Source organism: Hypanus sabinus, chromosome 8 (genome assembly GCF_030144855.1).
Source record: "Hypanus sabinus isolate sHypSab1 chromosome 8, sHypSab1.hap1, whole genome shotgun sequence".
NCBI classification, from domain to species: Eukaryota; Metazoa; Chordata; class Chondrichthyes; order Myliobatiformes; family Dasyatidae; genus Hypanus; species Hypanus sabinus.
The window spans coordinates 128700577-128720446 of record NC_082713.1 but is presented as its reverse complement, the minus strand read 5'-3'; the positions used below and the strand labels follow the sequence as shown (position 1 = coordinate 128720446).

At 43.1% G+C, this 19870-nt stretch overlaps 1 protein-coding gene across 5 annotated transcripts in view; it reads right to left on the bottom strand.

Annotated features, from left to right (window-relative positions):
• LOC132398415 (DENN domain-containing protein 5B-like) overlaps positions 1-17513 on the bottom strand; it is a 288937-nt gene extending 271424 nt beyond the window's left edge. For 4 of the 5 annotated variants that reach the window (XM_059977803.1, XM_059977805.1, XM_059977804.1 and 1 more), the window contains exon 1: positions 17235-17513. In XM_059977803.1, coding sequence (XP_059833786.1) covers positions 17235-17337 — 103 coding nt within the window. In that variant the 5' untranslated portion in view covers positions 17338-17513. The remainder of the gene's footprint in view (positions 1-17234) is intronic. The other variant, XM_059977807.1, reaches the window with a different exon arrangement.
• Between the last annotated feature and the right edge of the window lie 2357 nt (positions 17514-19870).

The following is a 19870-nucleotide window of genomic DNA, read 5'->3' as shown; positions in this document are numbered from 1 at the left end:
ATAAACAGAATCAGCAGATTATGGGAATCCAGAACAACATACACAAAATGCCGGAGGAGCTCAACAGGTCAGGGTGCATCTTTGGATAGGAATATGCAGTTGACATTTATGGCCGAGACCCTTCATACGGTCTGGAAAGGGAGAAGAACCTAAAGTAAGGAGATGGGGGAGGGGAAGGAGTATAAACTTGCAGGTGATAGGTAAAACCATGAGGGGACAAAGTGGGTGAGTGGGGGAGAGGGGATGAAGCGAGAAGCTGGGAGGTGATATGTGAAAGAGGAATTTATGATTAGATAATTTGCTTTGACAATGTTCACTGAAAGTGCAGTATTGGCAGAGGTACTAATCCATCAAAACCAATGTTAAAGGGTTTTTACAATGAATTGCAAGGATACTCAGAGACTCTTCGTCCACATTTGCAAAGCACTGCATTGGACGGAACTAGTTCCCAGTCCTCAAATCAAACTACATAATGCAGATCCCTTCATGTGAAGAGACATTATAAATATCTGCTTCCTAGCAAGCTCTTTAACTTGGCATTGTTAAATACAAAGACGCTCATGTGGGAAGGCAGGACAACAGTATTCAGCGGTTATACCAAGGGCTTAGTCAGCCAAGCCGATACTCAATAAAACAGCTAATTGTTGTCGCTGTGCCCAACTCTCATGAGGCATTTCAACAAGCAGAGTAAAAATTTACTATTTAACTACTCCTGTTCACTGCTGAAGACGGGCCTTTGAGCTCATGTGGTGTTTGAATACTATTTGGTTACTGCAAGCAAACACACAGAGATGTTAATTTGTGCGATGCATGCATGCATGCAAAGGACATGACAGCTTTAAACGATCAAAAGCCCCAGGCTGAACCTTAAATGCCACTGTGCTTGATAGATTATAGGAAGGCCTTAGATTTCTGCAGAGCCGCTGTCAAGCTCCTTTCTTTACGCCGTTAGCGGGAGGTGGAGACCTACTGAGAAACACAGGCTTCCTCTGTTCATTTGGCTTGCAGATGGGCTGAAGTATTTTGATAAAAGAATTAATATTCAAAGTCCTTCACATAAAATTAATCCCACGTTCTTTAGCAGCACAGACATCTTCATCCACACACCATCTTCATTTTACTTAACTAGGCACAAAATGCAAGCACACAGCAAATCTGGTGGGGTCAAACAATCCCAATCACCACAACAATGTCTGAGACACCATCTCAAAACAGTCCTTTCACATGTAATTCCATCATAACAAACCATATTCTATTCATTGCTATCGTAGATAATTAATGCACCCAATTATTCCTAGATTTCAAAGCACGTCATATTAACTCCCAATAGAAAGCCATGAAGCTTAACATGTTAATATTACTGCGGCATTATGGGAGAGGAACACTCTGATAATCCAGCACACCTGCTACTTGCATCAGGCCTGGATGATATCCCTAGATCCTGTGCGGGGCAAGCTGGCAGGAATTTACAGACATTTTAACCCCTTGAAGGCTGTGTCCTGAGCCCCCCACTCCACTCCCTGTACACCCATGAACGTGTGCCCAAATTCTTCTATAATTTAATCTACAAGGTTTGAGATGATACCACTGTCTTGGATTGTATGTCAAATGACGATGGATTAGAGTACAGGAAGAAGATAGGGAGCTTAGTGACGTGGTCAAGGACAGGCAAATTTTCCAGACTGTTGGATATTACTCCCGACTTGTAATCCAAAACCCTTCATTTCACCTTAAGATGTTGGACAGCATCAGAATACATTTTCCAGAGAACTTCATAAACTTTAGGGAAGAACCGGTTGCAGGCCCCAGTGGATTTCAGCAGAACATGGGAAACATCACTGGCGAACCATAGTCAGATTGCAGATAATTGCTGTACAAAGAAATCTCTCCCAAACTGTGGTGTTCCAAGTGTTTCAAGCACAAATCTGCATGACGGAAAGTGGCAAATTCCATCGATTATCCTTTGAAAGCTCTCAAAATTCAGGAAATTGGATATATAAAAGAAGAACGGGTGGAATAATCCCATTCTGCATGTGACTGATTAAAATTTACTATTTGGAAAGATAAAATCTGCAAACTAAAGGGTAACACACACACACACACACACACACACACACACACACACACACACACACACACACACACACACACACACACACACACACACACACACACACACACACACACACACACACACACACACACACACACACACACCTTTCCACTTCACCAAATTTAGTCACTGTCATAATAATCTGTTGTCTGTCACCCGGTTTTAACAATCAGCAAAGTATCAAAAACGTACTAATGAAACTCATGCAGAGGAAATTTCATGCACAATAATTTCCTGGACATTATGCCTACACTGGCCATTTGCATGTGCTACCACTCCCCCGCTCTTTCTCACTGCCCTGAGAATTTGCCGTTTTGGGATTTATTACTACCTTTCAGACAGTGCTTTCCAAATCACAACCCACTGCAAAGATCTCATGTCGTCTCTTTGATTTTGCTATCTTAAATCACCGACCATGAAAACGCTGAAAACTGTTTGTTTTCAAGTACAATGCTGTGCATAAGTCTTAGACCCTAGCTATATGTGCCCAAGACTTTTGTGCAGTACTGTATTTGTCAACGTGGGACGGACAGCAAGTTTGTAAACCTGGCTGGAGCAAAGTATGTTGGGAAAGGCGAGGGTGGAGTGTCGCAGAAGGGGTGTGGGACAGGTGGCAGAGAAGGTGTGCCAGGGGCAGGGGGGTGTGGGGTGAAGATACACTCAATCTGAAGACATCAGGTAAGGTCAGTTGATCCCAAACAATCAGTTTACTGATCACTACAGAATGACTTTTGGTGCTTCCCACTCCCTCCCCTCTCCCTTCCCTTTTCCCAACCTGATACCCCTTCCCACTCTCAGTCCATGATGGAGACCCATATCATCACTCACATATGTCATGAATTTTGCTTTTTTTGAGGCAGCAGAACAGTGCAATACATAACATTACTACAGTATTTGCAAAATCGTGATTTTAAACACATTTACTTTCTGCTGCCTGCAGATTGCTCACCTCACTAAATGATTAACATTCACTTTATATAAACACTTAATATTCTCCATAACTGAACATAGTTGGGGCTTAAGAAGAATTTCATTAAGCAATTTTCCTTACTATAATCTAGGCCATGAGCATCCCAAGTGGCTTCATAACCAGACATCAATTTGTCCTATCATCTTTGAGAAAGTATGTCTGTACATGCCAATTAGCTCTGTTCAGGTTGTATCTTTCAATTCATAGCTACTCTCCAAACCAAATAAATCATATCAAGCTTCTTAATTTCCATCTTTTGTCTACCTAATTCCCCATTTTGAGTATTCTCCATGGTATCTTAAAACCAACACTTCCTTCAGAGCTGTCTCATGCTTTTGACACAGAAGGGTACCATTTAACACTTCAGAGTCTGTTTGTTCTCACGGTAATCTCATCAATCTCATTCTCTTATCTACTCTCACTTGCCCATTAACTTTGCCCTGAATGTCCCACCACACAGCTCTATTATAGTGGTCATTAAACCGCTAACCCACATGCTTTTGAATTGTGGGAGAAAACCAGAGCATCTGGGAGGACTCCCCACAGTCAGTACCAAAGGTCAGGACTGAACCTGGGGAACTGGAGCTGCAGTACTGGCTGCAACAATTCAAGGATGTTCTCAAAGCTTTCTTGAGGAAGTGTAGTACTCACACTGACTCCTGGGAACACAAGGCCTGTGACTGCTCAAAACAGAGGAATACTTTCGGAGTGGCACTGAACACCTAAAGTCTGTCCATGGACACAAAAGCACAGCACAAACAAGAGTATAGCAGCATCACCCAAACTGCCCACCATCAAATACCTCCTGCACAATCTGTGGCAGTTTCCACAGGTTTCCATATTGGCTTCTCCAGCCACTGCAGAATCAGAATACAAGTAAGTGCTCGACTCCCAGAAACTACCAAAGAGGCGTAGAATGGTGCAGTGACACAGCTAGTAAGTCTGCCGTCTCACAGCACTAGAGATCCGGGTTCAGTCCTCACCTCCAGTGCTGTCCATGGAGAGTGTGCATTCTTTCTGTGACCACATGGGTATTCCTTCAGATGCACTGGTTTCCTCGCATGTCCCAAAGTTGTGCAGATTGCTACGTTAACTGGCCTCTGTAAATTCCTTCTACAGTAAAGACGAGAGCTAGAATCTGGGGAGACGGGAAAATTAATGCATAGGGAGAATAAAAAGTGAGATTAATCTAGGATTAAAGGATGGTTGATGGTCAGATTGATTTAATGGACTGAAGGGTTTATTTCTGATGTGTATCTATGATTAGTATGTAGCTTCAAAGATTCAATTCCCATTTCTATGAGACTTCCAAATTTGTCGCACCACTCAGACTAAGCTTTGCAGGAACACCATCATCTCTAAAGCTCTCGAACATCCCAGTTTGGAGAGACCAAATTATCGCTGCACCAAAAGTTTTTAACACCTGTAGGTTGCCATCACATATGGACTACAATAGTCCAAGTTGATGGCTCACTCTTCACAATGGTTCCTAAACATTGATCGTTAAAGCAGGATTTCTCAGGTGTGCCACAATCCCCGAACAAACTTTAAAGAGCAAGAGTAAAGTAGCAGAATCTGCTATTGTTGATCTATTTGCAGTGCACACGGAAGAGGTACTGAGTTATAGGGAAAAATTGAATAGGTTAGGACTCTTTTCCCTGGAGCGTCAGAGAATGAAGGGAGGTTTGATAGAGGTGTACAAAATTATGAGGGGTCTAGATAGGGTAAATGCAAACAGGATTTTTCCACTGAGGTTCTGAGATTAGCAGAAGAGACCATGGGATAAGAGTGAAAGGTGAAATGTTTCAGAGGAACATGAAGAGGAATGCCTTCAGTCAGAGGGTGTTAAGAGTGAGGAATGAGTTGCCACTGGAAGTGGTGGTTGCAGGGTTCAATTTCAACGTTTAGGAGTAATTTGGATAAGTACATGGATGGAAAGGATATGGAGGTCTATGGTTCAGGTGCAGGTCAATGGGACTAGGCAAAATAATCGTTTAGCACAGATCAGATGGGTTGAAGGGTCTGTTTCTGTGCTGTAGTGCTCTATGACTCGAGACTACAACCACTTTGTTGAAAGCTCAGTGACAATGGCATTACTCTGGAAATAACTGCAAGAGCAGTTAGCTTTATCAAATGTCACAGTTTATTCTCCTGAGCAGGGGTCTGAAAACTGGGGATGTCTCTGATTTGCACTTTCCACATGTAAGGAATCAAAACAGATGTGCATCAATATTTAATCCTTAACAACACTGGAACATCTGAACTTCATGATCAAAGAAGGATCTATGGAGGCTGCTCATTAGTTTAGGCCAGGGGTTCCCAACCCGGGGTCCACAAAACCCTTGATTAATGGAATTGGTCCATGTCATAAAAAAGGTTGGGAACTCCTGGTCTAGGCTGATGGTAGTCATGATGCTGGGGTAGCTGCTCTCTTCAAAATTGAACAATGTCTGAACTCACAAAAGAAGGTTACTTAGAGTTCAGTCCCTCTACATCCGGGTCAGCACTGAGGCAGTACATTTCTCTGAAGCAGGACTCAGATGAAAACAGTTCTGACTCAGCAGGACAAACGCTGCCAGCTGAGCTACAGTCGACACCTGCTTGGAATACCAAACAGCTAACAGAGTCTACCAGTGTGCAACAGGAAAAAATAAACTCTGCCCAAGATACAACACAGCACCTGTGAGGGTACTAAGCTTTTCCAGTGACTCATGGTAGGGGGAAGTGATTAGGTTTGGTGGGGTGAACTCCACCCCCTGCAGACATTTGTGACCCAGCTCCGAACTGAGAAGTTCCTACTTCAGACTTCACAGCAGCCAAGCTTCTTGAAAGGAATACTATTCCTCACTAGAACAACTATTTTAACTTTTGTTAAACGCTTCGCTGAAATACCTTCTTACAGTGTCATAGAAGAATTTTCCTCGAGCGAAGTGTGGGTTGATGTTTTCATTAATGTTGGGTTCTGAGTACTGCTGGCAGACCAGCATTTTTGCTCATCTGTTCAGAAATGCAACCTCGTGAACTTCTGCAATCCTTCATTGATGAAAGTTAAACAATCCCAGAGCCATGACCTAACTACGATGAACAAATTCTTACTTACCTTGGTCAGGATAATGGATGACCTGACAGACCTGCCAGGTGGTGATGATATCAGACATCTCCACAGCAGCGTGGACAAGCAGCTGCAATATTTTAGGGCAAAAAGGGAGTGCAGCAGTTAGTGCAACGCTTTACAGTGTCAGCTATGAGACTGCTTTCAATTCCCACCATTGTCTGTAAGGAGTATGTACGTTCTTCTGTGACTGTGTGGGCTTCCTCCAAGTGCTCTGGTTCCCTCCAAAATTCAAAAGAACAATGGGTTTGGGTTAGTAAGTTACCAGACACAAGCAACGCATTTCACTCTGTGTTTCGATGTAGATATACCAATAAAACTAATCTTTCTTTAATCTTTATTTTGTAGCTGGAACATACTATAGGCAGTGGTGGGGGGGGGGGGGTAAGAATTATTTAGAGTGCTGGCTGGGCTGCTTTTCCCTGGAAGGAGTCGAGCCTCTTGCTAGTTTTATCATTTGCCCATATTAGCATGGCAGTTACGATGCAACTGAATGACTTTTAGGCCATTACAATGCTGAACCCAATGATCGGTCAGAGTACAGGACGCAGCGGGCAAAAGTGACACACTTCCTCTTGTGAAATTGCTACTGAATCAGGTGAATCTTTGTTAGAACACTCAAAGCCAAAACATTCTTTTATTAATTTCAGATTTAACTGAATTTCAATTCCACGTCTGATACAATAGGATATGAGTGCACATTTAGACTGCTAGTTCAGGTATCTTGGTGACTTAACCACCACATAGTCAATGGAAAAAGGAGAGGCCATCCACTGCCGAACAATCTCGACCAATGTCAACTGGGCCCCACCTGTTTGGCACTGTTACCTCTCTGTGCGATGTGCTTCTTGCTATCACTCATAAGCAGCCAGTAACGAAACTAGTAGAACCACTGCTTTCCAATACCAGTGACCCAGGTTCAGTCCTGACCTTGGGTGGTGTTCTCCCTGTGAAGCTGGTGGCTTCCTCCGAGTACTCTAGTTTCCTCCATGTCCCAAAGGTGTGCAGGTTGTCAGGTTAAATGGCCACTGTAAACTTCCCCTGGTATAGAGGTGAATAGTACAGGCTGAGCGGAATTGATGAGAAAGTGGAGAGAATAAAAAAAATACAATCAGTGTAGGGTTAATGTTAATTGTTCGTTGGTGGTCATCGTAGACTCAATGGACCAAAGGACCTGCTTCCGTGCTGCTTCCATGACTGTGGACTTCAGAAAGGGCAAGGTGAGGGAACACACACCAGTCTTCTTCGAGCGATCAGAAGTGGAGAGAGTGAGCAATTTCAAGTTCCTGGGTGTCAACGTCTCTGAGGACCTAATCTGGCCCCAACATATCAATGCAGCTATAAAGAAGGCAAGACAGCAGCTATATTTCATTAGGAGTTTGAGAAGATTTGGTATGTCACCAAAAATACGACAATTTTCTACGGACTGTACTGTGAAGAGCACTCTAACTGGCTGCATCACCACCTGGTATTGGGGGTGGGGGAGCTACTGCACAGGATCGAAATGAGCTGCAGAGAGTTGTAAAATTCGTCAGCTCCATCATGGACACTAACATCTTCAACGAGTAGTGCCTCAGAACAGCAACGTCCATCACCCAGGACATGCCCTCTTCTCATTGCTAACTTCAAGAAGGAGGTACAGAAGCCTTAAGTCACACACTCAACGATTCAGGAACAGCTTATTCCCCCCGCCATACAATTTCTGAATGGATGTTGAACCCATGAACACTACTACCTCATGAATTTTTTTTCCAATTCCTATTTTTGTACTATTTATTTGATTTATATATTCTTACTGTAATTCAGTTTTTCTTTTTCTCTATTATCAGGTATTGAACTGTACAGCTGCCGCAATGTTAGCAAATTTCACAACATGCTGTGTACCAGCGATATTAAACTGGATTCTGTACCTCTCCAAATCCATGTTTAACATTACATGCACCTTTTTCAATCTGTCCAAGTTATCATCGTGAAAGGGAAAGAAACAGCAGACTCTGGAAATACGAAATAAAATGTCGGCAATGCTCAGCTGGTCCCACTGCAAACATTTTCTGTATTTTATTGCTTTAAACACATTGATTATATTACCTCACAACCTACTAAACTCATGGAATGTAAACCAAGTTTAATCAACTTGCTTTTAAAGTTTGAGTTATTATCCTGTTGACATGGGGACAGAGTTGCACCAATAAAGCAGGGGTCCTCACCCTAGGGTCCATGGATATCTTGCTTAACGCGATTGGCCCGTGGCATAAAAAAAGTTTGGGAACCCCTGCCAGAAAGGATGGGCAAACTGCAGGCCAGGGACACAATGGATGTCTCGATCTGTTCCCAGGAATGACGTTGCAAACCTCCAAAGAACCTGCTCGCTGGTAATGGGTAAGGAGCAGATTTTCTCTTTACACCTGAACTGCAGCTTGCCCTCAGCCCAGGCATGGGGAGTCATACCTTGCACTAAATAACCATATAACAATCACAGCACGGAAACAGGCCATCTCGGCCCTCCTAGTCCGTGCTGAACTCTTAATCTCACCTAGTCCCACCTACCCGCACTCAGCCCATAACCCTCCACTCCTTTCCTGTCCATATACCTATCCAATTTTACCTTAAATGACACAACTGAACTGGCCTCTACTACTTCTACAGGAAGCTCATTCCACACAGCTATCACTCTCTGAGTAAAGAAATACCCCCTCGTGTTTCCCTTAAACTTCTGCCCCCTAACTCTCAAATCATGTCCTCTCGTTTGAATCTCCCCTACTCTCAATGGAAACAGCCTATTCACATCAACTCTATCTATCCCTCTCAAAATTTTAAATACCTCGATCAAATCCCCCCTCAACCTTCTACACTCCAATGAATAGAGACCTAACTTGTTCAACCTTTCTCTGTAACTTAAGTGCTGAAACCCAGGTAACATCCCAGTAAATCATCTCTGCACTCTCTCTAATTTATTGATATCTTTCCTATAATTCGGTGACCAGAACTGTACACAATATTCTAAATTTGGCCTTACCAATGCCTTGTACAATTTTAACATTACATTCCAACTTCTGTACTCAATGCTTTGATTTATAAAGGCCAGCGTTCCAAAAGCCTTCTTCACCACCCTATCTACATGAGACTCCACCTTCAAGGAACTATGCACTGTTATTCCTAGATCTCTCTGTTCCTCTGCATTCCTCAATGCCCTACCATTTACCCTGTATGTTCTATTTGGATTATTCCTGCCAAAATGTAGAACCTCACACTTCTCAGCATTAAACTCCATCTGCCAACGTTCAGCCCATTCTTCTAACCGGCATAAATCTCCCTGCAAGCTTTGAAAACCCACCTCATTATCCACAACACCTCCTACCTTAGTATCATCGGCATACTTACTAATCCAATTTACCACCCCATCATTCAGATCATTTATGTATATTACAAACAACATTGGGCCCAAAACAGATCACTGAGGCACTCCGCTAGTCACCGGCCTCCATCCTGATAAACAATAAAGGTGCCTTTCAAAGCAAAAAGGAATGATGGCATAATGGTTAAAGCTGGGTTTAAATTCCGAACATAAATCAATACACAAGGAATGCACAATGTCAGGTTTTGATATATGGAACAATTGGGAGTTCCCACACGCACAGAGGTTTCAGATGCTGGAAGTAATCATCAGGTTTTGCAAGCTGGGATTTTTATCAACCTGCCCACTGTATAGAAAACAGAAACGATTGGTTACCCTTTGACACCAAAGAAGAATTTGAGGGGGGAGGGGAGACAAACTCCAGAGAAATTAATAATTAAATATAGTCTACAGTGCAGCTAGTTTACACAGAAACACAGCAAATGTTTTTGTAAAGTCCCACTATTCATAATGCAAACAGGCCCAAAGGAACTGAAGTCATAAATCCATTCAAATTGATGATGAACCACGACAAGTACCATACTTCTTGACCCAGTCACCTAAACCCTCCCCTTATATTCCGCAAAAACCGTCTGGACTTCCTCCAGCCAAACTTAACTGTGACTATGGGAATGTGTGGGATTTCCGAATAGTTTGTAAAAAAAAAATCAGACTGTAAAGAACAGCATATACTTACACTGTTTGAAAGAATGGGTAATTTTCAATTCTTGCACCCAATCAGCATGTCCTGATGTTACTGGGATGTAGGGGGAGTTGCTACTCCATGGTGCCCCCAACAGTCTTGATTGAATAACATCATGGTATCTTTCACACTATCTACAAACATAACAGCAAGTCACACCCTGGCAGTGCGTAACAAGTGTCATGCTACATTTGGCACATAAAACTCTGGAAGCTGATGTGAACACACATTGGAAAGAGATAGCTGCGACCCCAATGGCAACTTATCACAAGCCAAGTGATGCACAGCCCAACCACTCTTACAAGTTCCCAACATTCTGTTGTTGCAAGCCACATTACAAATTGAGTCACTGTGTGTCGTGAACCTAAAAACAATTTTCATTTTGTACAAACACATCTCCACAACATTCACTGACTTTTACCTGAAGCTGAGAGGAAGTAGTAGTGTCTATTGGCTCTTTTTAAACACACCAAGCTATCTTCTGATAATGCAATTCCAATCTTTAGTTTGAAACATTAAAAAACTACATCGACCAAATCGGTATACAGTGCAAATATCCATGATGCATTCTGACCAGTTGCATCACAGCCTGGCATGCAGGTGCCAACATACAAAATCACAAGAAGCTGTGGAGGATTGTAGCCAGCTCCATTACGGGCACAACCCTTGAAGGGGTAGCACCTTAAGGAAGGGGCATCCATCATTAAGGATCCTCACCATCTGGGACATGCCCTCTTCTTGTTACTGCCATTCAGAAGGATGTACAGTGATTGAGGAGAAGTTTCTTCCTCTTTACGATCGTATTTCAGAATCAGGTTTAAAATCACTGGCAAATGTTGTGAAATTTGTTGATTTACAGCATCAATACATAACAATAAAATTATAAATATATACTTAACTATAAACATACAAACCATAAATATATAGCTTTTATTGTAATATATTGCAGTGTATCTATATAATTAAATTAATTGCACAAAAAGAGGAAAAATATACTGAGGTAGCAGAAGCCTAATTGGATGAGGACTAACCAATCAGGAGGGATGGGCAATGGAGATATAATTAGCATTGGACTAGACATGCCCAGACTTCATCCCAGATGAAGATGGCAGAATTTGTCATCAAAATGCCGGTTAAAATCAATACCTGTATCCGGCCCGAAACCCGAGAAAAGTATATTCTTCATATACGCCAGGAAAGCACTAGATCCTTTTTTACTGAGGTAATGTTCATAGGTTCATTGTTCATCTGGAAATCTGATGGTGGATGGGAAGAAGCTGTTCTGAAATGTTGAGTGAATGGCGCATGAACACCGCTTCATTATCCTCTTTCTGCTCCTTTTGTAATTTATAATTTTATGTTTTTGCACCATGCTGAAACTGCAAAACACATTTCACATCACAAAAGACAGTGATAATAAACCTGATTCTGTTTCTATTATTGACCAAGTCAACCTGCCACTAAATAACTCATGATCTCCTGTGTTAAACAACTCAGATAATGAACATGAATAAGATCAATCCAGTAATAAAGGCAATATGCAATTATTTTTCAGGCCTAGAATAGGAGACGATAGGATACAAAAGACCTGAGGGCTCAGTTGGTTAACTTAACTATTCAGTGATAATGATTTTGAGCTATAAAATGCAAATACTTAACGACTTTGGCAAGCCAGGCTCTGCACTCCATCTATCATCTCCGGGTTTCTCTACGGATGCTTACAACTTGCTTTGTTTTTGCATTACAGAAACAGAATACGGCACCACTTGCACTTTATACCTAACCATTGCTGCACAATGCTCAATTTCAAGTGATTGAGAGTTTTAGCTGAAGTGATCAAGATCTCCAATGTGGCTTTACAAATTAGTTGGAATTGAATTGACTCTATCACTTACATCCTTCATACACGTGAGGAGTAATAACCTTCATGTTACGCCTTCGTCTAAATGTATAATGTGCGATTTATAGTAATTTATAATAAATAGTAGATCCAACATACATATATGTCAATATAACATAGAAATACAGATGCATCAGCATGAGTCAATCAGTCTGATGGCCTGGTGGAAGAAGCTGACCCAGAGCCTGTTGGTCCTGGCTTTTATGCTGTGGTTCTGTTTCCCAAACGGTAGCTGCTGGAACAGTTTGTGGTTGGGGTGACTCAGGTCCCCAATGATCTTTCGGGCCCTTTTTACATGCCTCTCTTTGTAAATGTCCTGAATAGTGGGAAGTTCACAACTACAGATGCACTGGGCTGTCCGCACCAACCTGCAGAATCCCGCAATTGAGGGAAGTACATTTCTCATACCAGGCAGTGATGCAGCCAGTCAGGATGCTCTCAATTGTGCCCCTGTAGAAAGTAGCGGGGCTCACACCAAGCTTTTTCAACTGTCTGAGGTGAAAGAGGTGCTGTTGTGCCTTTTTCACCACAGAACCAGTACAAACCATGTGGGGTACAAACTCTGTGAGGTTATGCTGTTAAAGGTGTTCACCCTCTCAGCCCCAGATCCACTGATGCCTATAGGGATTAGCCTGTCTCTTTTCCTCCTGTAATCCACAACCAGCTCCTTTGTTTTTGCAACATTGAGGGAGAGATTGTTTTCTGGACACCACTGTGTCAGGGTGACGACTTCTTCTCTGAAGGCTGCCTCATTATTACTTGAGATTAGGCCAGTCCGTGTAGTGTCGTCAGCAAATTTAATAAGCAGATTGGAGCTGTTCTCTGGAAACATCAGTGCTTAGCATAAGTAACAAACTGTCTGTTGGAGGAAATCAGTGGGTTGAACAGCATATATGGGAGAAAAGGAACTGTTGATGATTTGGGTTCTGATACAGGGTCATGACCTGGAATATCACCAATTCCTTTTCTCCCGTAGATACTACTTGATCTGCGGAGTACCTCCAGCAGGTTGTTAGTTACTCTAGATTCCAGCATCTGCAGTCTCTTGAGTGCTGTTGGATAGCTTAATGTGAAAGAAAGGTCCGTGAGTCAGAGGTGGGGAGGGTAAATTGCTGAGCGTTATCATTTCAGAGAACCTCTCCTGAAGCCAGCATGAAAGTGTAACTGTGAAGAGAGCAAGACACCTCCTCTATTACCTTTGGAGTTTGCAAAGATTCGGCGTTACATCTAAAACTCTGACAAACTTCTACAGATGTGTAGTGCAGAGTATATTGTCTGGCTGCATCACAGCTTAGTATGGAAACACCACTGCCCTTAAAATGGAAAATCCTACAAAAAGTAATGGATATGGCCCAGCCCATCACAGGTAAAGCACTCCCCACCAAGGAGCACACCTACACAGAGCACTGTCACAGGAAAGCAGTATTCATCGTCAGAGACCCCCATCAACCAGGTCATGCTCTCTTCTCACTGCTGCCATCAGGAAGAAGCTACAGAGGCCTCTGGACTCACACCACCAGGTTCAGGAGCAGGCATTACCCCTCAACCATCAGACTCTTGAGCCAAAGGGGATAACTTCACTCAAGTTCACTTGCTGACCACTGACTGTTACCACAGCCCAGGGACAAATTTTCAAGGACTCTTTATCTCATGTTCTCAATATTGATTAGAATTCCTGCTTTCTTATTGTATTTGCACAATTTGTTGTCTTTTACATACTGGTTGTACCTCAAGTTGGAGCAGTCTTTCATTGATACTATTATGGGTAATGGATTTATTAAGTATGCCCACAAGAAAATGAATCTCAAGGTTGTATATGGTGACATATGCTGACAATAAATTTACTTCAAATGGGCACATTAAATGAAAAGCAGCATCTCAGCATGGATATAGATCCCAGTGACTACCATAACATTAACCCGTATACGACAGAGAATTGAACTTGTTTAATGTTTGCATGACTGATCAATACCATTGTTTAATACTGATGTGTGCAGACCAGATCACCAAAGACAGAGATATCCTCCTCTTTCCACCGTTCTTTTGCTCACTAGTCTATAATACTCATCTATCCCATGATTGCGAGAAGTCTATTGTTAGTTGAGATATCTCAGTTCCATCCAAGTCCACTGCCTCAAGCATTAAAAACGTAGGTATAACAAGTGGAGCCTTGCCAATTTTGTCACATGTTGCCACCCACACAATTTGCGCCTATTTGCAGGCCAAGGTTACAGTTTAGCATCCTCTATCCACAGGGTCAGCCATGCTTTCTCAGCTGCCAAGGATCCAAGGTGACACAACATTTGAGTCAAACATTCAAAATTAAATTCTGGAGCACCGATATGGCATAACACAAAATAACTGGCACTCCCATTTCAATAACTTCAAGCTTTCTGAAGCAAAGTAGAAGCACAGGAAAAGGGTAGACTATTTTGCGTATTTGTATATGTTAACTGATTCATCTAAGTCATGAACCATGATCTATAGAATCATGTACACAACTGTTTAGATGAAAGCAGCTAAAATAGACTATCAAGAGGTGAGGTGGGGTTGGATCACCTTGGCACCGAGCCAATTGGGAGAAATCGAGAGCGGCTTTGGGTTGGGCGGCAAAATTTGGGCCTGAAGCGAGTCGCTGGGCAGTGTGTTCTAGGCCTGGAGCCTTTTGCTGCAGCAGTGTTCGGGTCCTAGTGCATGGTACAATACACTGGACAATTTTTAACAATATACTGGGAAGACCGGGCATCGGATCAGATTCAAGAACTAATTTTGCCCGCTTTCCCGTGATGCTTACTCCTCTCTCCATGGTGCTGAGGCTATGAAGACTGCCCCCAGCTGTTGTGCACAGTACCCGCTAATATGATGGACTTGGGTCTTGGGTCTACTCTGGGCTGCTCCGGAGTTCGGATCTAAGGACTCATTTTGGTTTGGAATGTTGTTGCTCGCTTCGATTGTTTGCATGATTTGTGTTTTTCTCCCCTTCCCCTTTCTCTGCGCATCAGGTGTAGTCTTTTATTTAATTGGGTTCTTTCGGGTTTCTTGCGTTGTGACTGTCTGTAGGCAAATAAATTTCCCAATTGTACAATTTCTACATTCTTTAATAATAAATGTACTTTGAAATCTGTGAAATTGATATACAGGCAGTCCCCGAATTACATAAAGTTCCTGAGAATAGCCTCCAAACTAATTTCTCTATAGCATAAACTGCTGTTTCCATGTCATATCTCTCTACCTACATTTCCAATAATTCTGTCATTTCATTGAATAATCACCCTAACACTACCCATGATGAAATTAATTCACTATATACCATGTGCGGTCATTATAGAAAACGATAAAACAACTTACTATTACTGTGATCTTTGAATATTTCTTTAAAATTTTCTGGAAGATATTGCACATGGACAGATTTTCAAAAGCAGGTCATTGCAACCCATAGAACCACCAAGTGCATTGAAACCACTTGCCAAAGTGCAATGCAGTCAGGCTGCAACCAATTTGCACATAACAAAGAGCCACAAATAGTGAAACCAACCAATGCATTGTTCGGAAAGTTAGTTGATAAATAAATTCTTTCTGGGTAACAAGAACTCCCTTCTCGTCTTCAAATAATGCCATGGGATCATTCACACCCAGATTAAAGGAGACAGGAGCCTCTTATGAACAGTACAACACTATCTCAAGAGGATATGGGTGTTCAGTGTGAGACAAACCTCCTGACTATAGATGCTCCACAGCAATTAATTTCAAATATTCTTTGTTCTCCCAAGTGCCTTGAACATTGCACACATTTTCTTGGACACAGTACAGCATTTCTTTAAGACTGTCCACAGCTTCAGTCCGGAATATCAATAGTACTCTTTCCCCATCATTGGGTGGGACGGGGTATGGAAAGCTGGGGTCCAGCGAATGGCAGATTAACTACTTGGCATGGATGATGGGCTGAAGGGCATGTTTCTTTGTTGTAATGCTCTATTATTCAATGCAATTTTCCTTAATCCACCTCCCAACAGTGCCTTCAGACACAAAACCCTAATAAATTGATTCAATCAGCAAAAATAATAATTCACTCTGAAGGGCACTTAGGCAACATAACATGCCGCACATTTACGAAAGCCTACGCATTTACGAAAGACTACACCGTTGAACTTTTCCAGGATTATATTGGGTGTTAAAAACCAGCGCTGGTTTGGACAATCTATTGCATTTTGTGAGAAGCAGCCTGTCTGTCGACTCAGAACACTGCAGAAACTACTGGCTTTGTCCGATGATCGTTAGTAGTACACTAGCAAAGCATCAACAAGGTTTACATGCAGAACAAAAAGAGCTGTAACTGCAGAACACAGTCACCAAAAGCACAGAGGAAAATCCCATGTTACGATGTGGGACTGCTAAGTCACGAACGGACGATCTACAGCAACATCTTGAACCAATAAACATTAGACCGTCTTATATTCTCAGTACAACGCTTACTCAAGCTGTTCGTTTCAGTCCCTTATTTAGGGAAGGAGGGAAGGAGGGAAGGGAACAAACAATCAGACCAGGAACTTTTCAGCTCCCTGTGATTTAACCAGCGGCCATCTCCCCCTGGTGGAAAACATATAATCGCAGACAGTGAGTCCATCGCGATGCCCCTCACGGCCGAACAGCCCAGAAACCAATGCCTACCACCACCCCCCCCCCCCCAAGCCCACCTTACAACATGTACAAAACAACCACGGGTTAGGGTGTCTGGAGGGAACTGTCAACATCAACCGAGTCGCAGAACGGTAACAGAATCCGGGTGGGGGGGGGGGAGGCGTCGTTGTAGGGTGGACGGAGAGGGGGATTATGCATTTCAACAACGACAGTGATTCAACTTAAACAGAAGCAAACCACGGCACACAGCAGGAACAAGTGTAAATCGCCGTCTGAATTGTGAAACGCTGACACAAGCACACAGTCCATTCCATGACCGTACACAGTCAATGACGGCCCCGTTAAACCTGCACTCTGGGCACCGACCGAGGCTTTGCCGTCGCCTCGCTCTGCCGCTCACGTACCTGAGAGCTCGTCGGGTTCCAGCCCGCTGTCCGTGTCGATGCCTGCCAGCACGAAGTAGTCGGCGAAACGGCAGGATCCCGGGCTGGGGCTGGAACTGCTCATCGCGGCGGCGGCGCCGGCTGCTGCTGCTCAGCCTAAAACCGGCTCCTTTCACTTCCTCGTTGCATCCCCCATGGTCCAGACTCCCACCTCCCGGGAAGGGAGAGCGAGCAGAGGAGCCCGTGTCTCCCGCACGTCCTCGGCTGCTGCACTGAGCTCCACCCTTGGCTGCTCCCCGCTCCCTACCCAACACACTGACGCAAAGCGGGCGCCACTTTCAAAGCCGACGCTGCTCCTCTAACGCATTTGCATCGAGATCCCGGCAGCATCCAGTGTGAATACTGGGGAAATATCAATTCGCTAAGAGCGCTGCACTGTCGCCGGTGACTCGTCCACTTTCTTGATGATCGCAATTCAATACAGACCAGGAAGAAGACCACTCGGCCCCTGATCCAGTCTTGATCTCAACAGTCCCTTTCCCAATCTCTTCTACCCGTTTAGTTTAAATATCCACAAGAAGGTAGGAGGAACTCAGCGTGGTGGGAGGCAAATGGCTGTCCCCCTTCATCTGAACGGGAAAGCGAAGAATGGACGGCATATCAGAAACACGAGGAAGTCAGCAGACACGCACAAATGTTGCAGGGACACAGCGGGTCAGTCAGTATCCATGAAAGTGAACGAACAGTCGACGTTTCGGGCCGAAACTTGGAATACGACTCTTCAGGGTCCTCAGAGAGAAGAAATCCCTCTGCTTTAAATGGCCAACCTATTATTCTCAATCCCGCACTGGCGTGGTGGGGGGGAGGGTCATTCTTTTGTCAAACTCCCTCCGAAACTGGTAAAATAATCTCAGGTACTTCTAAACTCCAATGAACATTGATGCAAATTTTCTTCATATTGGATCCCTCTTCTCTTCACTGAATCTCCTGCCAGCACACCCTTCCTCACATAAGGACACCAAAACTATATATATCCAGGTTCCGTTTCACCAGCTCCATTATACTTAACACTAGGGCAAGATTTCAGAGCTTGTTTTAACTGCATGCTAATTTGAGATACAAGGGAAAATTGAAATGGAAAAAGAAATGCAGGTATTGTTAATCTGCAAAGACGTGAGAAATGACAAATCAAGCTGCACTTGTGGAGAGAAAAGGAAGTATTGTGAAAGTTCATTGATCTTAAATGTGAACTGTTTGTCACCTAATATCTGCAGTATTTTAGATTAGATTTCCAGCATTTATGGTTTCTGTATCTCATTTTCCCATTGTTTTTACCATCTCGTGTTTGTATTCAACTATCTCCATATATTTGCATCTCTGTGATGCCGAGTAAATCCGAGGTGTGCTAGGACACGTCACCGGTGGTGTAACCTGGGGTCGGTCATCAGGTGTTTCAACGTCAGACACCCTTGCCCAGGAGACCCAGCCAGGTCCTGGCTTGTGTCGCTGCAGCATCAGAATCAAGTTTATTATCACCGGCATGTGACGTGAAATTTGTTAATTTAGCGGCAGCAGTCCAATGCAATATATAATCTAGCAGAGAGAGAAATAAATTATAATAAATAAAACATAATAATAAATAAATAAGTAAATCAGTCATGTATATTGGATAGATCATTTTAAAAAGTGCAAAAAAACAGAAATACTATAGATTAAAAAAAGCGAGATAGTATCCAAAGCTTCAAAATCCATTCAGGAATCAGATGGGAGAGGAGTTGAAGCTGTTCCTTAATCACTGAGAGTGTGTCTTTAGGCTTCTGTACCTCCTACCTGATGGCAACAGTGAGAAAAAGGCATGCACTGGGTGCTGGAGGTCCTTAATAATGGACGCTGCTTTTCTGAGACACCGCTTCCTAAAGATCTCCTGGGTACTTTGTGGGCTAGTACCCAAGATGAAGCTGACTAGATTTACAACCTTCTGCAGCTTCTCTCAGTCCTGTGCAATAGCACCCCACCCCCATACCAGACAGTGATGCAGCCTGTCAGAATGCTCTCCACGGTACAACTATAGAATTTTTGAGTGTATTTGTTGACATGCCAAATCTCTTCAAACTCCACATAAAGTATAGCCACTGTCTTGCCTTTTTTATGACTACATCAATGTGCTGGGACCAAGTTAGATCCTCAGAGATCTTGACAGGCAGACAGACATACTTTATTGATCATGAAGGAAATTGGGTTTCATTACAGCCGTGCCAACCAAGAATAGTGTAGAAATATAGCAATATAAACCCATAAATAATTAAATAATAATAAGCACACTATGCCAAGTGAAAATAAGTCCAGGACCAGCCTATTGGCTCAGGGTGTCTGACACTCCGAGGGAGGAGTTGTAAAGTTTGATGGCCACAGGCAGGAGTGACTTCCTATGACGCTCAGTGTTGCATCTCGATGGAATGAGTCTCTGGCTGAATGTACTCCTGTGCCTAACAGTACATTATTGAGTGGATGGGAGACATTGTCCAAGATGGCATGCAACTTGAATAGCATCCTCTTTTCAGACACCACCGTCAGAGAGTCCAGTTCCACCCCCACAACATCACTGGCCTTACGAATGAGTTTGTTAATTCTGTTGGTGTCTGCTACCCTCAGCCTGC